The 20,924-nt window shown below is 43.3% G+C and overlaps 1 protein-coding gene across 4 annotated transcripts in view; it reads right to left on the bottom strand.

The window, feature by feature from the left end:
* The window catches only part of cux1b (cut-like homeobox 1b), a 67,378-nt gene that overhangs the window by 40,046 nt on the left and 6,408 nt on the right, over positions 1–20,924 (bottom strand). For all 4 annotated transcript variants that reach the window (XM_038692299.1, XM_038692300.1, XM_038692301.1 and 1 more), the window contains exons 2-4: positions 7,780–7,890; positions 4,084–4,131; positions 117–195 (exon numbers count right to left, since the gene is read on the bottom strand). In XM_038692299.1, coding sequence (XP_038548227.1) covers positions 117–195; positions 4,084–4,131; positions 7,780–7,890 — 238 coding nt within the window. The remainder of the gene's footprint in view (positions 1–116; positions 196–4,083; positions 4,132–7,779; positions 7,891–20,924) is intronic.

Here is a 20,924-nt window from a genome sequence, read left to right as displayed (position 1 = left end):
GGTGCTGTCAAGGATAAGGGGGTCTTCCTGATCACGTTTTATTTTTTTTTTAGACTCAGGAGGTGTCTAGACAAACACATTTTCACACACAGTACAGATGTTAAACGTGGTCTTACCTGGGACATCGATTATTTTCTTGTACACGTTCAAGAAGGCAGCCTCTGCTTCTTTACTTCTCTTACTCAACGCATCGATCTGCAAGGACAGAAGGGGGAAAAACAATGGTTAATTGTCAGTTACACTGCCACACATCTGAGTGTCACATCCATACACGCCAAAGGCAGCCAGTCCCATTAATTTCACAGTAAGACTCGTCTACATATCTGTCTCTCCTCACTATGCGTCGGTGTGTTACATGCGATCATGGTTGTCTTGACAGTGGCTGCATTGGTGTTTCCTTCCCATGGAGTCAGTTCAGCTGTTCAACCAATGACGGATGCGTTTCGTTTGCCGTGTGCCCGTGCGTGTCCACGTCTGTCTGTCCTCGAGTGAGTGTGCCTAAGTCCATCAGTCGGTGCGTGCGTGCGTGCGCACGCGCGCCTGTGTGCAAACGTGTGTGTTCGTTTCCCCTCCAGCACGCTGACATCATTAAACAGCTGGCTCAGTCTTTCCAGCCACAGCAGGGGCAGATTATTCAGTCAGCTCTTAGCAGCAATACAGTGTGGATCCATTACTGATGCAGCCATTAACACAAGAGGGCACGGCATGCATTCCATCACTGATATTATTGAAATGGACAGCATTAGAACAGATCCATAAGAGATTAATTCTAAAATCATACTGGGGGAGAAACTTTTACACTGCTGTCAATGCTGAAACGTCAGGCAACAAGCTCCACTTCAGCCTGTGTGTCACACTTCAATATGAGAAGCAGACAGAGTAGGCGAAACACATCTGAAATCAAGTCTAAATTGAGGGAAACATATGCCAAATAAAGACATTCAGAGGGTGCTACTGTACTGGGCAGAGCTACAGCTGACTACTCTGGCTCATGCACTCAGACTAAACAGCCTTGTGTTTCTCTTCCAACTCCTCCAGCACACTCACTGAAAGAAAAGGAAAAAAGACAAAAGCCTATATAAGTCCAAATATAAAGTCTTCACATTCCCAGCCAAGCCAGTAGTGTAGTTGATGGGTGGTTTAGGGGTTCTTGCCACTGTAAACAGAGCGGGCTACATGTAATACTGCCTGGGCTCCTATGGGAACCTAATAAATCTCTTCACATGGCTTTGATTCATCTCTAGTTTTTTAGCCGCAAAACATCTGGCCCTGTGTAGGCTGGTGCCAGCACCCCTCCCTCTTCCCCCTCCCCCTTTATTTCTCTCAGTCTCTCTCTCTCTCGTGTCACTTCCATGTTCCCTGACTCATTTTTTTCCTTTCCCCTCAATCTTTTTCAGTGTCAGTCTCTCTCACATGTTTATCTGTCACACACTCATGTCTAACTGGCATGTACAGGGCTCCTGTCTTGCTCTCTCTCTCTCTCTCTCTCCCCCTCCCTCACACACACACACACACACACATACACACACCTCCATCTCATTCCCACATCATGCTGCATCATGTACTTTACCCCTCTTCATGCGCTGTGTGACATTGAGCGATCAGGATCCTCAAATGCAAGGCCACTAATGGGAGATTACTGATGATGTACTAATACCTCTCACACACCAACACCAAACCTGTTCATCAGTGTCGAAATGCGTGTCTATAAGAGTATGTGATCAAAGGCTCAGAGTATCACAACACGATCTCATGATGAAGAACACTCACAAACCAACACAAAAAAAATAAATAAATAAAAAGATGTGCCGGTGAAGGAAGCCGACTGCGTGACTGTACAATGACTGGGCCAAGGTCAGTGGTACAGCAGCTTTATATAGACCAACATGGGAGGCAGGAAATAGACATTTAATGTAGGACACACCCTACAGTTAGAGGCAGGTTAACTGCAGGACCAGAGCCATTAGAAGACCACCCAGGATTTGCAAATACAACCATGCTGTTCCAAACTGCAGCTCTTTCAACCAATCCCAATGACATCTGCTATTACATGCTCCCCTGCCCCCATCCCACACAGAGACCAAGCAAAACAAATGAAGTGACACAAATGATACCTCACCAGTATCACTATGTTACCGATGAGAAGTGCTTACAATTGCAAAAAGGTATCTTTGACACACACACACACACACACACACACACACACATACGTCAGCACCTTGTGCCACCATCACTCAGCACTGCCTCGCTCCCCTATCTAACCCATAGTGTGTGAAGGGCATCAGGCTGACCTGCGTTTGTGCGTGCATGGGTGCGTGCATGTGTGTGTGTGGCCCCAGTGGAGTCTGATAAGGTAAGGCTATGGGAAGCAGAGACTGAAGCCTTGGATAATGGAAAAGCTTATCTGATCGATGGACCAACAAGGAACACTGAGCATGCAACATACACACACCAGCACACGTACACACACACGTAACCCGTTTACCAAACTGAGGCCTTGTGGAAAACAGTACTATTATTGGTAATAATTATGACCTGAGGGCGTCCACCTTTCAATGACAAAGATTAAACAGAGTATCAAGACCTCCAAGTTCCTGGGCTAAAACTTTTTATTGTTCTATCTGGGTTCAACATTCACTTAGTAAAGATTCAGGCTCCTGGGCAAAATGTTTAAGGATGAGTTACTGTGGGACTTCCAACAGGAAGACCCTCTGGTTTCTGGTACTGTCTTGTCCTTGATCAAAGCACTGAGGGGTAAGCAAACAAAGCCAGGCTAAAATTACACATTCTCAGAGCTACTCATGTTGTGGCATGCAAGTGCACAGAATAGTCGACTGATTGATGGGCTGCTCTAAGACTGGCGCGGGTGTACAGTATTATCTCAATAATCATAAGATAATGTCTTTCTCAGTTCCGCGACCACCCACTATGCGCCTCAGCGTGTTCTGGTGTGCACGCCGTCGAGGTGTGTCAACATGAGGATGGTGGAAACAGCTGACAAAGCCACAATTATATTGCTGCCGTTTCTATTCTCTAAATAGACTGCGGATCATCAGCAGAACATGGTGGAACCACTATAAATTACAGCATTTTTACATAACCACTGGCTGTGGTTGCTGCTCTAACACAAGAATATGGAAACTAACCCAGTGTTAAACTGTAATATGCTATGGCCAGTAGCAAAGCAGCCCTGTCACTATCCATTGAGATGATTTTGTTTGTGTGCATGTGTGTGTCTGCGTGCATGCTAGGGAAGAGATACCATTGGGCTGAATGTCCACCCACACCCACCCCAAATAACGCCCCAGTCTAAACCAGCCGCTTCCACTCCCACCCCCTTACTTTCACAAATGGGAGTGAACTGGAAATGCATGGCTGCCAGAAAGGAGGAGTCATGATGGAAATAGGCCAAAATGATGGAGGAGGAGATAAAGGGGAACGGTGGGAGTATGATATAGTGCGGGCACACAAAAGTCACCTCTTATAGGTCAAGGTACCTAAAAACGTAGGGCGCAACACTAAATTGAAAGTAAAATGTGCCACAATAAACAAAAAGTGGTTTGTGATTCACCAGAACAAAAAAAAACAAAACAAATAACCCCACTGAATCATGCAGACAAACAAAGTCTGAGGAAATAGCATTCGGTGAGTTGTGACTGGCTAGAGCCGGGGTTTTGTGGTGCCTTTTTTTTGCAGGATGCAATTTAAACACACCCTCAGGCTACAGGACTTCATGAATAGGACAGAAAATCAAGAGCAGAGCAGAGCGAAGAAAAGAGGGAGAGGAAAGAGGGGAAATGAGATAGTGGCAAGAGAAAGAACAGGAGATGGCAGGCAGGCGGGGGGGGGGAGGAGAGAGAGAGAGAGAGAGAGAGAGAGAGAGAGAGAGAGAGAGAGAGAGAGAGAGAGAGAGAGAGAGAGAGAGAGAGAGAGAGAGAGAGAGAGAGAGAGAGAGAGAAGACAAGGGCCCTGAGAGAGGGAGCGAGAGCAGCAAATGTCAATTGGGCCTTATAAAATGCATTGTTGGTATGCTGTGCATGAGCATGTATGTCTATCACTATAAGTTTCCATTAACACACTCACCTCTCCTTGGAAGCTCTTGAGCAAAGGGGCAACCTGTTTCCGTAAATCCTAAAAAAAATAAACAAACAGAAGAGGAGGTTTGTGAGTATCAAAATTGAGATAATAAACGATCAATCCTACACAGGAACGTGCAGCAGCGATGTAGAGATGCAGTTTTATACTAAACAGACCATGTTGTGATCAAATAAGTCCCTTATTGAAATCATGTAGCGGCCATTCTTGCCAAAGCCAATGAATCATGAGTGATGCGTGAGCGAGTGATGAACATGAGGGTAGGGAAGAGGGCAGGTTTTTACCCTGAGGTGCTCCGGCGGACTGCGTTTCTCATCAAAACAGGTGCAGCACCACCTGGGCCACCCAGAGGCACCATTAGTGCGTGTGAGACAGTGAGAGAATGAGCCAAAGTGTAAGCCTACCGTTAATGCAAATAGTTAATAGTTTTTACTATACAGCAAATGCTTTTCATCCCGCAAGTCCCATTGCATGACTTTCCAGTACGAGTCAGCGGTTTCAGATTAGATAGCCAGTCGGGTATGTATCAGGGGAACATGCAAATCACCATGCTGTTAGCTGAGCCTACATCCTGACAAACTGAACTGGAGCGTACAGTAAAAAGCACAGCAGAATAGGACATTCTGTACAGGAACATTTGATTTACACAGTTTGTGGACACACACATACTCACAAAACTGCCTAATGAAGATGTGAAGTAGGGCAACGACAGATGTGTGCTTGAGAGGCTCGGTGCCTTTTAGAAACCTCCGCCTAAAAGCCTAACCGATGCTGCAGGAAGTGTGCATCCCAAACTGACCTAGGACCAGTGTCTGGGGATGGGGACTAATCCCAGGTTGGTCCAGACAGGCCGCTTGTCTGGGGCTGAGGACAGGTCATGACCTCTGTGACCCCGCCCCATTGTTACCTCATCAGGGGTCGTTGTGGCTGTTTGTCTGGGCCAATTCAATATTCCCCTGCTGGGGATAATGACCTCCACCCTGCCCTTCCCCCGCACCCTATCCCCACTCTGGCTCATTCCTCCCCCCCCCACACACACACACACAAAAACACCAGAGATGTGGCAGTTTTGACATTTGCATTAGATTGTGATTATATCCTCATTATCCAATTTGGTATTCAGTTTCCTTTCAGTTAGTTTTTAGATGACCTGCACACTAGTTTATGTTCCATTTTTGTTGTCAAACATTTGTCCATATTAGTGAAAATTCGAGTACAAGACCTTTTTCCTTCCACTATTCTACACTTAAGAGTGTGCCATTATCACTTTGGCTTAAAAATGTCTACACTCTAACACCAAAAAAATAAATCTCTGTATAATGTAATGCAGTCTAGTCCTCCACTAATAATACCTTCGTTCAAACCATAATGTTCAACTTTTGTTCACTACCATCATCATAGTCATCAATAGTTTTGAAGTTGCTGTATTAATCTTAATGAATCTTCAGGTAGAGTTACTTAAATTCCTTAATTTTAATCTGAGTTTAGTTCATCTTGTATTGTAGTCCTTTTTCTAAGTTTGGGGGGGCTGACTAAACACTGCAGCTTGAGAAGCTTACACACACACACTAAAACAAACACATTCAAATAGCACACAGAGGCAAGCCACTGCTTTTGCTGAAGACCCCTTTGGTCCACTCTCTGGTGCTCCGCCCCCTGCTCCTTCTACTTCCAAAGATTTATGACCATATAACATAACAATGCACATAGACACCATGGTCAGTGTGTGTGTGTGTGTGTGAGTGTGTGTGTGTGTGTGTGTGTGTGTGTGTAGGGGGCCAGGCAGCAGGAGATGGATGGCTGGTGTGTGAGCTGCCGGCAGACAGCAGACAGGCCAGCCCGAGGAATCCTCTGGGGAGTATGGAACTCCCATTCGCTGTCTGTCTGCCCTGCAGCTAAACACAAATGTGTGTATGTGCATGCGTGTGCACACACAAAGTTGTTTTACTACCACTGCCTCTGGCTAGCAATCTTTGGGACATTTTACAACCATTCCCACCCTTGCCTTTATAACATTGTGGTAGAGGAGTCTTGACTAACTAAAAGGAAATTAAGAACTGGATGAATAATTCAGGCAACTTAGGAGGCACAGTGAGATGTAGTCTAAAAAAAAAAAAATTTAACAGTGTGTCAGTCCTAATGAATTATGAAAACTTTGTTTTCACGCTGCATTTCTTTGCACTACTTTCAAAATGCTACAAAAGCCTGCATGTGTGTGTGTTATTATGCAGAGCATGAGTGCAGTTCACGCCGAGTACAGCTCAGCAGACTAGACACAGTCAACGTGGGCCGGTCTCCTGGTTGTTGAATAATGGATCAGAGACGGACTCCCGCTCAGCCTAATGCAGTCTGATCTGATGTGACTGTGATCTCCACTGACTGGTGCAGACCACAGAGAGCTGACAGCCCGCTGTATAGGCTGGTCAACCACACACACGCAGCCACGCAAGAGACGGAAAACACAGCTCCACGAATGCACACAAGACGGCCAGGGCATTTTTAATCAAGCACAGGCCATCACGCGTTCTGCGCCAACCTACTTGGTAGGCAGCCTCGATGCTTATACACCTCCAAACGGCCGGGGAGTTTTAGTGCTGATTCCTATTGAGCCTGTTACAGCCCTGTAATGAATCCTGTCGCTCGTCTGGCCTGGCTCAGATTCCTCCTCCACATACCAGGGAGATGCCAGGGGCCACACAGACGCCAGAGGAGCCTTCCTAAATCACAGCCTTGTTACACTGATGAATGTGTGTGTCCTGTTCTGTGATCTAGGCTATCTGCCTCTGGTTGTTTGTGTGCGCGACTCAGCTCCTTCGCATGTTTTCTTTGTGTGCGTGCCTCTCTCTGTCTCTACATGTGTCTCTCTCCACCTCTGCGTGTGCTGCAAGTTCTGTGGTTACATTTGAAAATGAGATTAGAGATTAACGTGTAAGGTAAAGTGATATTAGCGTTTTTTTTGTATGCAGGTACTGTTTCCTCTGGTGTATATTCCTCTACACTGGGTGGGCTACAAGCTGAAGTCAATACTCACAATCCTCATCCTGTGGTAACTATAATAGGCCTACTGTCAACTCCACCGAGAGTTGACAATTTTCTATCCACCATCTACTCCATTCATACATAATTCATACTACCATCAATAATTCACCATGGTGACATTACCAATAATAACACAACAATACTTTGTTTTCACTGTGTGGTTTAAAAAGTGTTGCCTTGGTAACAGAGATGAAACAAATATTCCCAGGAGGAGTGATGGGAACACAGGAACAGGACAGAATTCCCTCCTGATCCCACTTAGTAGTGTTGTCACACTCTCTTTCTTTCTCTCCCTCCTGCTCTGCCTCTCTCTCTCTCTGTCTTTCTTTCACTCACATACACACTCACGGACCACACTTTCTGCACGCATAAAAAAACTAGGTCAGATAATACAAACTCCTGAGGGGTTTTCTGTTTTGTCTCTTTAGGATTTCAGGGAAACTAATGGAGAGACTATTTTTGGGAGCCAAGCCCGCATCTCTGCGCTGTCTACTCCTCCCCTGCTTTCTCAGTAAATAATCACCGCTACATTTATATGGTGAAAAAAAAGACACAGAGAAACACTGAGGCAAATTGTCAAAAGAATCGCGGGGTATATGCATTGTTGTGTGTTGGTGCGTGTCTGTGAATATCTGATTTTCTCACCTCTGGTGTGTTCTTCTTGAAGTCGCGGCTCAGGTCGATTAGTTTCTTCCTGGACTGTTCGCTCTCGTCCTGTCTGTTGGCAAGCTGTGTGGCGGTGGCGTCTAATTCTTTCTGCAACATAAACACACAATGTTTTTTTAGTATGCTAAGAAGAGAGCTGCAGATTTTATCATACTTATTATTGTTGTTACGGTCATTATAATCATCAGCATCACAGTCATCATACAGGATAAAAAGACAGGAGCCGTTTTCTGAATAGACAGCAGACTCCTTGACCCATCTGGCATGCTGCAGACTACCCATCCTGCCTCAGCTGAACTTGGCCAGTACGTTGCGGCAGCAGAGGCAGAGAAACAGAACCACAGCACTAATGTCCCACTAAGGAAAAGCCATCTACACCAGCAGTGATCTGTTACCAGTGCAAGCAATATCTGAGCCATTTAGCCTGTCAGTCAATCAGTCACCACTGTGTTGGGCATGACAACCTCTGTAGCAATAGACTGCTGCTACTACTACTACTATACAACACACACACACACACACACACACACACACACGCACACACACACGCAGTTCAACAATTACTGACTGTCTGCACTAGACGACCCCTCCCCTCCCCACATAACAACGGCACAATTACCAACAACAACAGTTGTCAAGGCTGAGGCAGGCTCCGCCTTTATCCACATCCATTTTGCATTGTTATTAATAGCTATTTATGGGACGTGTTCCAGATGATGGGCCAAGTGCTGACATTAACAAGACGTTCAGGCCTTGTAAAGATTGTATCTCTCTCTGCTGAGTGTGTGAGTGCTGCTGGATTATGTTTCTGATGGATTCTTGCCTTCTGTCACAATCACTCTTTTTTTTTTTTTTCCTCCCTTCTCTCATTTTTCCATACTCTCTACAGATGATCTACAGATCATCCACTCAAGTCATTCATCCAACAGTACCTTCTCGTCCCTTTAAATCTCTCTCTCTCTTCTCCCTTTACTCCGCCCCCCTCCCAGAGCACCACCACCGCCTCCTTTCCATCCACCTCCTGTGAGGCCGCCCACCCCTGAGAGTGATTAAACGCTGCTGAAGGGCCGTTATGCTAACTAACACACTAATCATTTAATACACACATTACCACAGGGGCCCTTGTGGCTCAGTCTGCTGACAAGGTCCCAAAACACAATCACGCACACATGCCCACCTCCCCACATCGCCCACACCCCCAACACACACAAGAAAATACAACCCTCTTAAGAAATAGTGTGATCAAGTCCTAATTAGGAGACCCCCCCCCCCCCCCCCCAGCATTAAGTTTAATTCCCTGACCAGCCGTGATCTTGTTTTATCCACAAACTATAAAAAAATATATAACCAATGTTCGTCGACTGTCCTCTGCAATGGATTTTATACAGTAGCACAAGACGTTTGTGGAAAAAAATACAAAAAACTGCTCACTTGCTTATATGCCATCTTGCTCTCACTGCCCATGGAGCAGTTGATGTAGCAGCCTGTCTGCCCATGGCCATGGAGCAGCTGCACTATCTGTTAGTGAATTCGAGCATGTGCAGAAGCTTGTGCAACGCTTGATGAAAAGAGGAACCTAATACATTTTAATCATGTTAAATTAATTGTCAAAAAATACTTAAGTTCATGAATAGAGGTGTAATTATTATATTGCTAAAAATTAGCTACGGGAACAAGAATATAAGGCCCAGTGGTTCAAGACAGTAATAGATGTTAGTTATTGGCAGATATTAATCACAATGTGTAGTATTAGGCCTTAAGGCTTACTTTCCAAAATCATTTAAATGGCTTTAACAGCAACCAGGACAATTTTAGGTATATCCCAAAAGCAAAGAGATAATGCCGTTAATCACCCAAGCTATGCCATTAAACACTAGGAATTAATTTTGAAAATATACAGTCTCCCTCTGGGAACACATAATCTGAATCACCACAGAAGCGAAACAACGTGGATGACCGACAGAGTACAGGTTTTTGATTGCAAGTGTGTTTATGTTACACACCACAGGATACAATTAACTGCATATACTTGAAGAAAAAGGTTTGGTATGTATGTTTAAATTAAATATACTCTAATCAAGTTTGCCTCTAAATCGACAGTGCCTCTAAAACACTGTTTGGCTTTGTTAGATTGTATATAAATAACAACACAACCCTCACACTAGATGACACCACTTTAACATGATACACAATTGTTCATGTACAACTCATATTGCTGCTTATTGAGTTGAAATGTAGACAATACCTTCTTTATTTAACTTACCAGAATGTTCTTTGATATGCAGATGAGTCTGCACAAACTTCAGGTGAATTTATTTTCAGCTAAATAAGCATTATCCAAAAGTTATCACAATAAGCCAATCTATTCTCATAAATTGATTAATGAGCTCTGTTGCTGGAGGAAAATAACCACAGTCGTCCACTAGGGTTCTGCTTTAGGAGGTCATGTGCCAATCCCTGACGCCCTTGATTCTGTCCAATCCCTTTCCAAAACCCTGCACATATCCCAATGCGTTACCAAATCCCCATTCCAAAAAAAAATTCTCACTGCTAAGCTAAATAAACACAAAACACATGGAAGAGGATTGATTTGATGCCAAGTGGGCAAGTAATTACGGGCATGGTCTAAAGTAAAAAAAAATAAAATCAGGACCCTGAGACCCAGTCAGGTTTTGACTATGCAGCAAACTCTCTGCCCACATCAGCAGACACGGGCAGACTTTACACTCATCTTGCTGATAGAGCGTAACATCCGAAAGTGCACAATCCCTGATGCCTACCCCTTGTTCACACACATCAAGTCTTACTGACCATTAGGAAGCAAACACTATTCCTCTATAAAGCGCGATAACTTGTCATATTCAAGTACTAAAATACTGAACAAATATGTTTGGGTGTTTGCTCTGCTGAATGCTGTTTTTGTTGGGTTCTTAATAAAATAAAACTGGACTGAACTGTGGCCAGTTTAGATGTTTCAAAAAGGTGCAGACTCAAGCTAGAAACCGACAGGAGATGTCAGTTTCAACAAACTACAAAAACACACTGGTGCAAATATCGTTTGTTTAAAGGCAAATTTTTGTTTGTTTTACAGTTAGGTGTTCCAGTTTATAAAAACAAAATTTTAACATACAAAAGGCTTTTTTTCATATGCAACATTTTTTTTTCCTAATGGGAAAATGTATAATCATGGTGTCAAACTGACTTTCTAAACCTCTGAAACTTGTTTCAGAACATTTACATAGAACCAACAGATGCAACTTCCTCACATGGTGATATTCTCAAGTATAATATATTGTATGGGATTACAGCTGTGAGGCCCACCATTAAAAGTTGCTGATATTTATTTATTACTCTAATATGAAATTGATATCACTATTATGGATAACCCGTTTAAATTCTTCACAGTGAGGACCATCAGTGCCCAATCGGTGCAGCTACCGGATCCTTGCTAGCACCCACAACACAGTTTATATTACTGTCATGACTAAAGATAGCAGATAGCTAGATTAATAGATAGCTAAACAGAAAGATATAGCACTTTTTATAATAACTGGAATGGTGACATCTGTCACTGTCCATCTAAAGTCATGACAGTGAACACAAACTGTAGAACTGACCCAACTGGGTAAGAGCCTTTGCATGTTTCAGTTTGAACAAAGGGGCGTGAACACAGCCTGTAGCTCAAACATGCATATCAATATATCCTTAATTAGGTAAGCATGTCCAAGTTTCGTTGCAACAAAATGTCCAACTAGGAGTCATTTACTATAGGGTTTATATGTAATTTAATTTAAAGCATCCACTAGCAGCAAGTCAATTCAGCTATTTTGTTGGCTTTAACAAGCTCCAATCTTTTGGAGGGGAATACTATTACTTTGGGCAAGGCTGCACTAAAGGGGCTCTGCCATCTGGTATACCACTGGGAGTTTCTTTCTATCATGTTTGACATCAATGATTGACATCCAGCTAGTTTGATAAACCTTCCAAATTAACATGCTTGACAAGGAGCCAAGACATGAATGAGGAATTAACAAAATACAAAAACATGCCAATTAAAAATGAGTCTATATATTGCACAATACATGACTAATGTAATGACAAGAAACATAATTAATTGCATTGGCAAAGTGCAAATACCAGCACTTTGGTGGATGCCTGCAGTGCATCAAACAACATGCGTGAAAAACTTGTGTACCCTGTGCTTGGTGGAGCTTCAGGCTTAGTCTCCGGAGGTCAACACTCCCTGGCTCTCCTTGGTCTGACTTTGAAATGTTATACTTTTCAAAATCTGAAAACATTTTAATTTACTGGTGAATTAATTCATTTAACCATTCACATTAACTCCAGTGCTATTTTTAAATCTGGCTACGGCTGGTTAGGACTGCACTGTCTAGTTTAGCAGACGATGGAATATGGTGTGTGCAGGGGAGCATTAAGTGGGCTGTAATGTCTGTGTGATTGCTGTAACAGCCCTGCTTGGCTTGGCTGGACTGGCCCACAGCAGCAGTCCCTGTCCTGGTTCATTTGGTCATCTGGTCAGCTGTAAAGACGATTGGAACAGATTGCCAACACTCCCTAGAGAGACTTCAACACCGACTTGGCCAAGAAGCCTCCCGCACACTGCTCCACACGCGTGTGCTCTCACATGAATGCACAGACAGGCTGCTGCACTAACTTGGGGAGCCCAGTCTTTCCACATTCTTTTGAACTCCGTTTCAAAAGAGGAAGTCTGCTAACATGTTCACCCAGCAAAATTTGGCATGGCGCACCATGTTTGCAGCTAGGAGGGGAAGGTGGGCCAAACGAAAATGAGTATCTCTCCATCCTACCACTGTGGTAATAATACTAATCACCGATAACAGTCACGGGTAAACAAATCTTATTACCACTGGCCATTCAGACCCAAGGTGTATGTGTGTGTTCATCTCTTGTAATGAAATTCCTTCCACTCGTCTGCAGGCAGAGAGAGGCCTTCTATCTGACTAATTCGCTCTAATTACTCTAATGAGCCACAGGTGATGATACAGTGAGACTGATTAATTAAATGGGAGGCACCAATCAGGCATGTCTGATTATGCCAATCATATCGACTACAGACTAAATGAGATAACAGGAGACAGACGCACTTTAATTGAGGTATCAAAACTTCATGAAATTCCTTATGCCCTCACACTCCGACGATGCCGAGACAGATAGGCTGGTGGAATGACAACAAAGTTATTGTTATGTACACAGTATGAAGTCAATCTGCAGCTGCCGTCTGTGCTGCCACGGTGACCAGGAGGGCACGCAGAGGGAGGAACACCGCACAAGGATTTGCTTCAGATCTCATTCCCTGTAGAATAATTGGGACTGTAACTGCTAGAAACACTTTGTTTACACCTAGTCTACAGTCACACATGCCAAGTAGTCTGCCACTACTCCTCTAGTTTAAACACAACGTAGGTTAACTGCCCCACATTTGGTGCATGTTTTACACATTAATCTAATGGAGTATCACTCTTGACTTCAAGCCAAGCAAAGAAAGACACACACAAAACACACTTCTTCTCTATAACACTAACACCATATTAGTCACACTAAAGGAGGCTAATATTTTAAAATAAAACTTTGCTGTGTGCAGTACAAAGCGAGAAGCCTTTTACAGCCTCTGCACTTGGCAACATGACACAGATGTTTAAGAGATGAAGTTTTCTGTCCTGCCACTGCAGTCACTAATCTTTCCTTTTATCTCCGACATGTCTGAGGCAGTTATGTGGTTATGATAGTAAACAGTAAAGGCGTCTGGAAAGATGTCGTATCTGAAATCTACGAGGCCTACCTTTGAAACTCCCCCTCCATCTCTGCTCACAGCGCTCCACCTCCTATGCGGCTGACTGTTCTGTATGCCGAACCTACTATGTGGGGGTGGAGTCGTGGGGTGGCAGCTCAGTCAGGAGCGACAGCCACGCTTTGCTACAACGACACGGTACATGATCACAGATCACAGGCACGCCCCCTCAAAACACAGCACAACAGCAGCACAGATAAGAGACTACAATCCCGGCTGCCTGTCTGCTTTCCTACCTCTGGCATAGCAGGGCGCAGAACTTTAAATGTGCCAGCAGACGCCGTTTTCACAAACCACACATGGTTTGAAGACGCAAGTCATATCCTCCTGAATCTCCGTTTTTGCTTTTCCTCTCCTCCATTGGAGTCAAAGCCACAAAGTTTTCTTAACCACAAGCTAACACAGTAGTTGCACTGTGACAACTGAGGCCTGAACACTTTTCTGTGTGTGTTTGTGCATCTGGGTGTGCATCTGTGTTTGTGTGCAGAGCGGCTGGGGGTGGGGGTCAGCCTAACACTCTCCACAGCTTAACAAGACGCTTGTGGTCCCTGAGCGTTTTGCTCCTTTTTTTGAACACAGATCCATATCTACCAACAGCACAGGAGCTGTCAAGACTCACCTCACTGACGCTGACGCAAGCCTGGATCAAAAACAGCCTTTTACACCGCAGCCTCGTTTGTATTGATCCATGTTTCTCTGCTGAGACACTGGTTGTTGTTTTATCTCCCCAACATCCAAGCCTTAACTCTCCTAAAGCTTACTGAGAGCTAGTCATTATTTTGCCCGACCTATTGTCTGACAAGGGGTTTCAGAGGGCAGGCCTGAGCCTAAATACAAATATAATGAGACTAAGATGGTTTCTGGCATGGAGGAAGTGCAGAGTTTGAATTTAGCTGGAGGCCTGTGTCACTAAGGGTGAGTGGTGTGGAGTGTGCAATGGGAGGAGAGGGGTAACGGCGATATGCTAGGGTGTAATGCATTGGCGAAAGGGCAAGATTTTTCATCCCTGCGTTTACAGGGTGGAACGGCTAGGATATTGAGATCTGAGATAGGATCAGAGGGTAGTGAGCTGTTTCTGCTACGATAAAGGCCACACATTACAAACAGAGCGCCGATAGAGAGTGAGAGAGAGAGAACCACAGAGAAGGAGAGAGTATCACACCTCTCATCCCTGAATTAATGCCTCCATTCTGCCAGGAAGCCATTCTGTGCCAGTGAGAGGGGATTGGGGAGGGGATGAGTGCACAGATACGGACTAAAAAATGGAAACTGCGATCATGGAGAGGGGCGATAGGGATTAATCAAGTCTGGGAGAAGAGTGGGGCTCTCCAGGCCCTGAAGCACGCACACAAGCCCGGGCCTCAAGGACTCTGGCAACAACTGACATCGCCGATATTAATTTATATAACATCAAATGCACAAACAAGTAACCATCGGTGGATAATGACAGGATCACAGGTGCGGGCTAGCAATGTTGTACACTCATCATACACTCGTATATGTGAGCTAGTCTTTTTTGGCCTAGAAAGTTTATGACCCTTGACAATGGAGCAGTGTTCAGAGTTGCTCTAGATAAGATCTGATCTCAATTCGTTAGCCTATTTGATTTGTAGTAATTCACTTAGGCTTCCATTTAAGGACTACAAGCAGCTTCATGCTATTAGCACGGTGGAAAGGACAGTGAGGGTCTGCACCACTCATGTGCCTCTGGTACATTAAATCCCCGAGCTGCATGATGCCCTTTTCACCATTTTAATTTAGCCTTATCTATGTGTTGTATCCAGTAATTTTCTGGACGCCTGATGATGACACATCAGCAGGAGTTGTGTGCCGTAGCCTATAAAAGCAGCATGTTGACTTTTACGCATAAATCAAGAGCACATATCAAAATGCCCCATTAGGTTAGATATATCTAGACTCTTGAATGTGTCCAGCCCGTGCTGTCACTATTTTCTAGCATGGCCTAGCCTTCTGACTGAGTTTGACACCCATGGTCTATACGATCAACATCAACAGAGCATGTCCAGGGGCTAAGTCTTACTCAGCCTTTATATGAGTAAGAGTTTTCCGCTCTGCTTGCACGACTTTCGAGAGGAACAAGGCAAAGAAACACAGTGAGAAAGAGAGAATGAGCAGAGCTAATCCTTACTGTAATGACAGAATAATTAGCTTGCATTAGGCTACGTAATGGGTTGTAATTATATCATTTATTCTGTGTTGAGAGAATATGATATAAAGCCTGCACAACGAAGGAAGAGGAATCATGCTCAGTGGGAAGTAGGATGGAGCATGTGTAAGAGCTCAGGCTCTTTCTATTGATTGATCCAAACATCAAACGAACCACTGGAGTAATGGGGGGAGTGAAGGACAGCTAAAAGCTATTTGGAGCCTTCACTGCATAAAAGACTTGACCTGTTCCACGCAGCCTACATATCAAAACCATCAAACAGCAATCAATAGACCAAAGCGGTCAACTCAACAAACCGTCACCCTACTAAAACATCAAACCCCCGGCCCAAGCGTCAGATGATAGGCTACACTCAGCTTATCCATTACCATCAGATAAAGAGGAGATAAAACACAGAGCCTAATCCTTTCATGTGTCGTGACAGCCACAGCAGCCTCCAAGGCATTCCTTCAGTCTGGCTCTCAAATAGTTTTATGGCGGAAGGCAGCCATTCAGGGCTGTTCTGGTCTGTTTGTCTTATTTCACAGTTTACACGCTGTTTTATAGGTAGTTATTATGGTCACCATGGTGATGCCATACGTTTTTTATGGTCTTTTGGTCTGAGGGCAGAGAGTGTAATAAACGAAAACACACACACACACACACACACACACACACGAAAACAAAGACTCACAAAACACACTCCTGCTGTGGAAAGGTCTCCTGTCCCTCCCTTCCTCCCTCCCTCACGCTTTATCAGTCTCACCAAATGCCCCCCTCCCTCCCTACTTTCTGCTTCATGTGAAACATGGATAGGCTAACGTAGAATTGTCCTCTCTCATTCCACATCTGGAGCTGATCAGAGGGCCTCCTGGAAGTTGAGGCCTCTGGGCCTATTAATAACCATACCGCTGAACTCAGGGTCAGACAGCAGTCAGCGGATGAGCCTGTGTCTACTAAACACATAGTCCCTTCCCCCTTCCTCAAGAGGACAACTCTCACTTTTAAAAATGAGACTCAGCAAGGCACATTCAGTTTTACGCTTTTCAAACTGGGGCATTCAGAGACTCTTCCAACTCAAGCACACAAGTAGGTAGGGCTGAACGATATAAAACTGCAATTAATTTGACTGATAGTGGCGATATTTAAGGGAACGATCATCTTTACATCATCCTTCTGATTGAAAATTTCATCAAAATGGCTGTGGTGTGATATCTGAGGGAAATGTTGCCAAACAAAGATGTTTTCTTAAGTGTACAGAATATGATGTTTAGGCCAGGAAATCTCTGCAACATGTCAATCTTTCCTTTAAAATGGTATTTTTACACACTTTTCAGCTTGAACAAATATTGCGCCTCCTGCATTTTGAATCATATATTTTGATTTCGATAAAATTTCGATTACTTATTCAGCCCTACAAATAGTTAAACAAAGACTTGCGTTTAAAACTTCTGACTTCATATTTGGTCATCCTTTTAAAACAAAAATACATCTACATAATACATGAAGACAACCTTGGCTAGTAATGAGACAATTTTCTTTCAAGTTGCTATTTTTTCTCCTTTCTACATCCAAACAAGTTCAAGTTCAAGGAGGCTAGACCTGTTAAAAGGCAAGACAGATGGTAAAGTCATCATCTGTTAGCTCTAAAAGGTTAGACCAGTCAGACAGCCCAGGTCATACTGAGGTCTGCAGGGTCAGACCACCTCTGAACCCTGGCTCCAGTCCGACAGCTGTTCAGGTCAAATGTCACGGAGAGGTTAACGTACCGTCTGAGGATGTCCAATGAATTTAACAGATACAGGACTGTGTCATTTGCGTGGAATTTCCCATGTTTTGGCAGACAAAGCCGTTGACTAGTCCCACTTTTATTAATCGCGCATTAGGCAAAGCCTTTGCAGTAGAAAATAGCTGGGTGCTAATAGTTAAAATGATCTAATCTGATTCAGACTACAATTTAAATTAGTAGGCTAAATCAAGCACTACAATCATTTTGGTTCAATAAATAAGAAAGTCGTCCTCTCCTTAAATGGCTTTACCTCAAAAACTGAAAACGCATAAAAGCAGTCAGTGCGTACACTGCAGTTTTCAAGTTCCTCTGAGCAAAGTTTGCCAACCTGCAACGCAAAAGTAGACCACTGACTACCATATCAGATGCAGAGAACAATTTGTTAAGCATAAACCACCCCCATCCAACACACACATACACGCACCTGTGAATACAGGGTAGTTGAATCATCATAATCGGTGGTAGTTTTCTGCTGAGCCCAGCCAGCAGTCTGTGTTATTTTTAGAGGGCTGACACAGAAGCAGGCCGTCCATTTACTCTGTGAGCTGGCAGCAGGACCATCACAGCTCTGGTTGCTTTTAAAACTACCAAAATGGGAATGAGCTCAACATAAACACTGAAAAAGGTGTGGACACTTACAGAACTTAAGTTAGCACGGACGCAGAGCCATTACAGTTCGATTACTTTAACATTAGGCTCCTTATAACACAAGGTGGTGTGTGAAAATGCCAAATCCACACACATTAAAACCCATCAAACATTTCATCATCTTATAGCGGTGAGGACATGTAAAAGTTTGTTCCATCCTTTTAAAAGCTAAATGAGGGGATTTACAAGGTGATGTAAAGACAAACAAAAACTGCTTGCCTTTGCATTACTCACATGAATTCAAATAAAATGCCTGCAGTTGCAAATCACAAACTCCTGGATGTCCTGAATACAAGGCAAAAGCAAGTGAAAATGGAGAGAGTAACAGAAATCGGGGGTGAGAAGTGAGGCTAAAGGTTGAAGGCTGTTCAAATCTGATGTGACTGATGGGTTGAGCCTCAAAGCCGGCTATGGATCTAGCAACTTAAGCCATGATTGACATTGAAAATTACAGAGTGAGCTATTAGCAGATAGCAAGCCATATCATATTTCAATCCCTACACCATCAAAGTGCACCGATATCATAATTCAATACTAAGAACCATTAGCCTGCAGCACACCAATATCATAATTCAATCCTGAGGCCATCAGCCCATGCCAATATCATAATTCAATACTTGGACCATTAGGACACACCAATAGGCCTATTAGAATTCAATACCTATGGTCAATGATCTAACAGGACACTGATACAGGAGTCACGGGATGACATGGGATGAGGTCTGCGCCTAAGGATCCTCAGGCCTTATTTAGCCCAGACTCCTTTGATAACAGTGCGATAAACAACACTAAAATTAGGCAGGGCAAGTGGTTCACCAATATATTGGCCGCACCAGATGATTAAAGGCCACAGAGCGTTTGCGGCAGGAACAAATTTTGGCAGGCTTATTCAGAGGGACACGTTTATTGAACAAAATGAAGCGCTGCATTAGCTTCAAACTCAGCGGTGCGCTCAGCCAAACTTGTCAAAAATGTTTCGAACACTGGCCCCCACTGTGTGACCGTCTGCATTTGGTCCAAATTATCACATTGTGGTACCCTGTGGAAACGGGACTCCCATTTCGTTTTCTGGTCAATTACCTCTGTTTATATTTCCATGTTAACATCTTGTTTAACTCCTCCAAATGGTGCAAATCTCATCCAGGCGCCGCTTGCTGGGTCATCAGAAATCTTCACGTTAAACAACCAATTAAATGGTTTCTAAAAGCTCACATTTCCACAGCTGCTTAAAGTCAATTTTTCACCAAAGCTGTCATTATTCAACAGTGATTCTCACCGCACATTTCTTAGGTTTCCTCACTTTACTCTAATCCTAATGTAGTGCATGTATAGTGTAAAATGAGTGTGGACAATGGAAAATACAGGAATAGAATTATGTATTGCTGAAGATTAAAATAAATGACTCGAATAACAGAAGATTAATCAGCAACTGTTTTGACAATTATTTAACTGTTTTTCTAGTAAAAATGCCAAACAGTCAGTGGCTCCAGCTCCTCAGTTGTGAGGATTTTCTGCGTTTTATATGATTGTAAACTTAATCTCTCTCAGTTTTTGACTGTTATAATCTTGGGCATTAAAAATTGTGACAATAGGCTATTATGACATTTTGTAGATCAAACAATCGATTGATGAAGCCAAGAAAAAAAAAATTTAAAATCAGTAGGTTAATCGATAAATTGCAGCTCTAAATTAAGTCTTAGCTGCAGTCCTACTCTGTTACACTGTGCAACACAAGCTGTGTATTAGGGCAGGACGATTTCACTTAAAATCTAAATCACGATTAATTGAACACTTCACCTGCATTACAATTATTGAACAATTATTTTGGTTTTTTGCCCTCATATTTCACTGACAAGGTTTGTACTGTAAATATGCCAGCTATAAAGCTGGGTTTTTTAGTCACAGACTTTACAAATCCGTTATCTTAATGCTAATTAATAAGGTAATGTTGGGGCACATTACAGAGACATAGTTCCCCTTTATTTGGCGCATCATCGCTGCTGAATCATGACCGCTGCTACTACAATTTCACTCCATTATTTAATATCAATGCGGAACAAATGATTTTCACCTGCACACTGTGTGAGCACGGTAAATCACGCTTTGCTAGCTTCCTCTCCTGCTGTTATAAGAGCAGCAGAGATATGTCTTAACTGCAGTGTAATTAATGTGTTTGTGTAGCGATTGAGTGAACGAGCGAATGAGAGAAAGCGAGCAGCAGAAAGTGACGCTGAAAGCAAGCGAATAATAACTTGTCAGTCTGGCATAAATGTACAGTGTAGGTAAAATTGTATCCGTTATTAAAAGTTCATCTGTTGTTTCCACAACTGTGAAACAACAAAAGCGAAGGCGGTTAGCGCTAGCTAACATCTCCCTGTGCTTCAGACTCCAGTCTGAAGGCTGAGCCGGACTGACTGTGTGACTGACACACACAGTGTTACAAGGGGAATGTAGCCTACATGAACACACAATATTACCAGTAGGGCTGCACGATTTGAAGAAAAAGTCATATTGCGATTATTGTGGACAATATTGCAATTCGATTATATGGGACAAATGGTACTATGAATCTACTTGCTTAATTATCAAGGAAAGTTCACAAAATACTGACATTTTGAAATGTCTATTTCTCAACTTGAACAAAGTATATATTTAATATTTCTGTAAAACAGAACAAAGTGGAGTAAGTT

Source organism: Micropterus salmoides, unplaced genomic scaffold (genome assembly GCF_014851395.1).
Source record: "Micropterus salmoides isolate LMB-PRFRI ecotype aquatic unplaced genomic scaffold, ASM1485139v1 Ms_hic_scaffold_3, whole genome shotgun sequence".
NCBI classification, from domain to species: Eukaryota; Metazoa; Chordata; class Actinopteri; order Centrarchiformes; family Centrarchidae; genus Micropterus; species Micropterus salmoides.
Note: the sequence above shows the minus strand (reverse complement) of the source record. Positions and strands in the feature narration are given on the sequence as shown.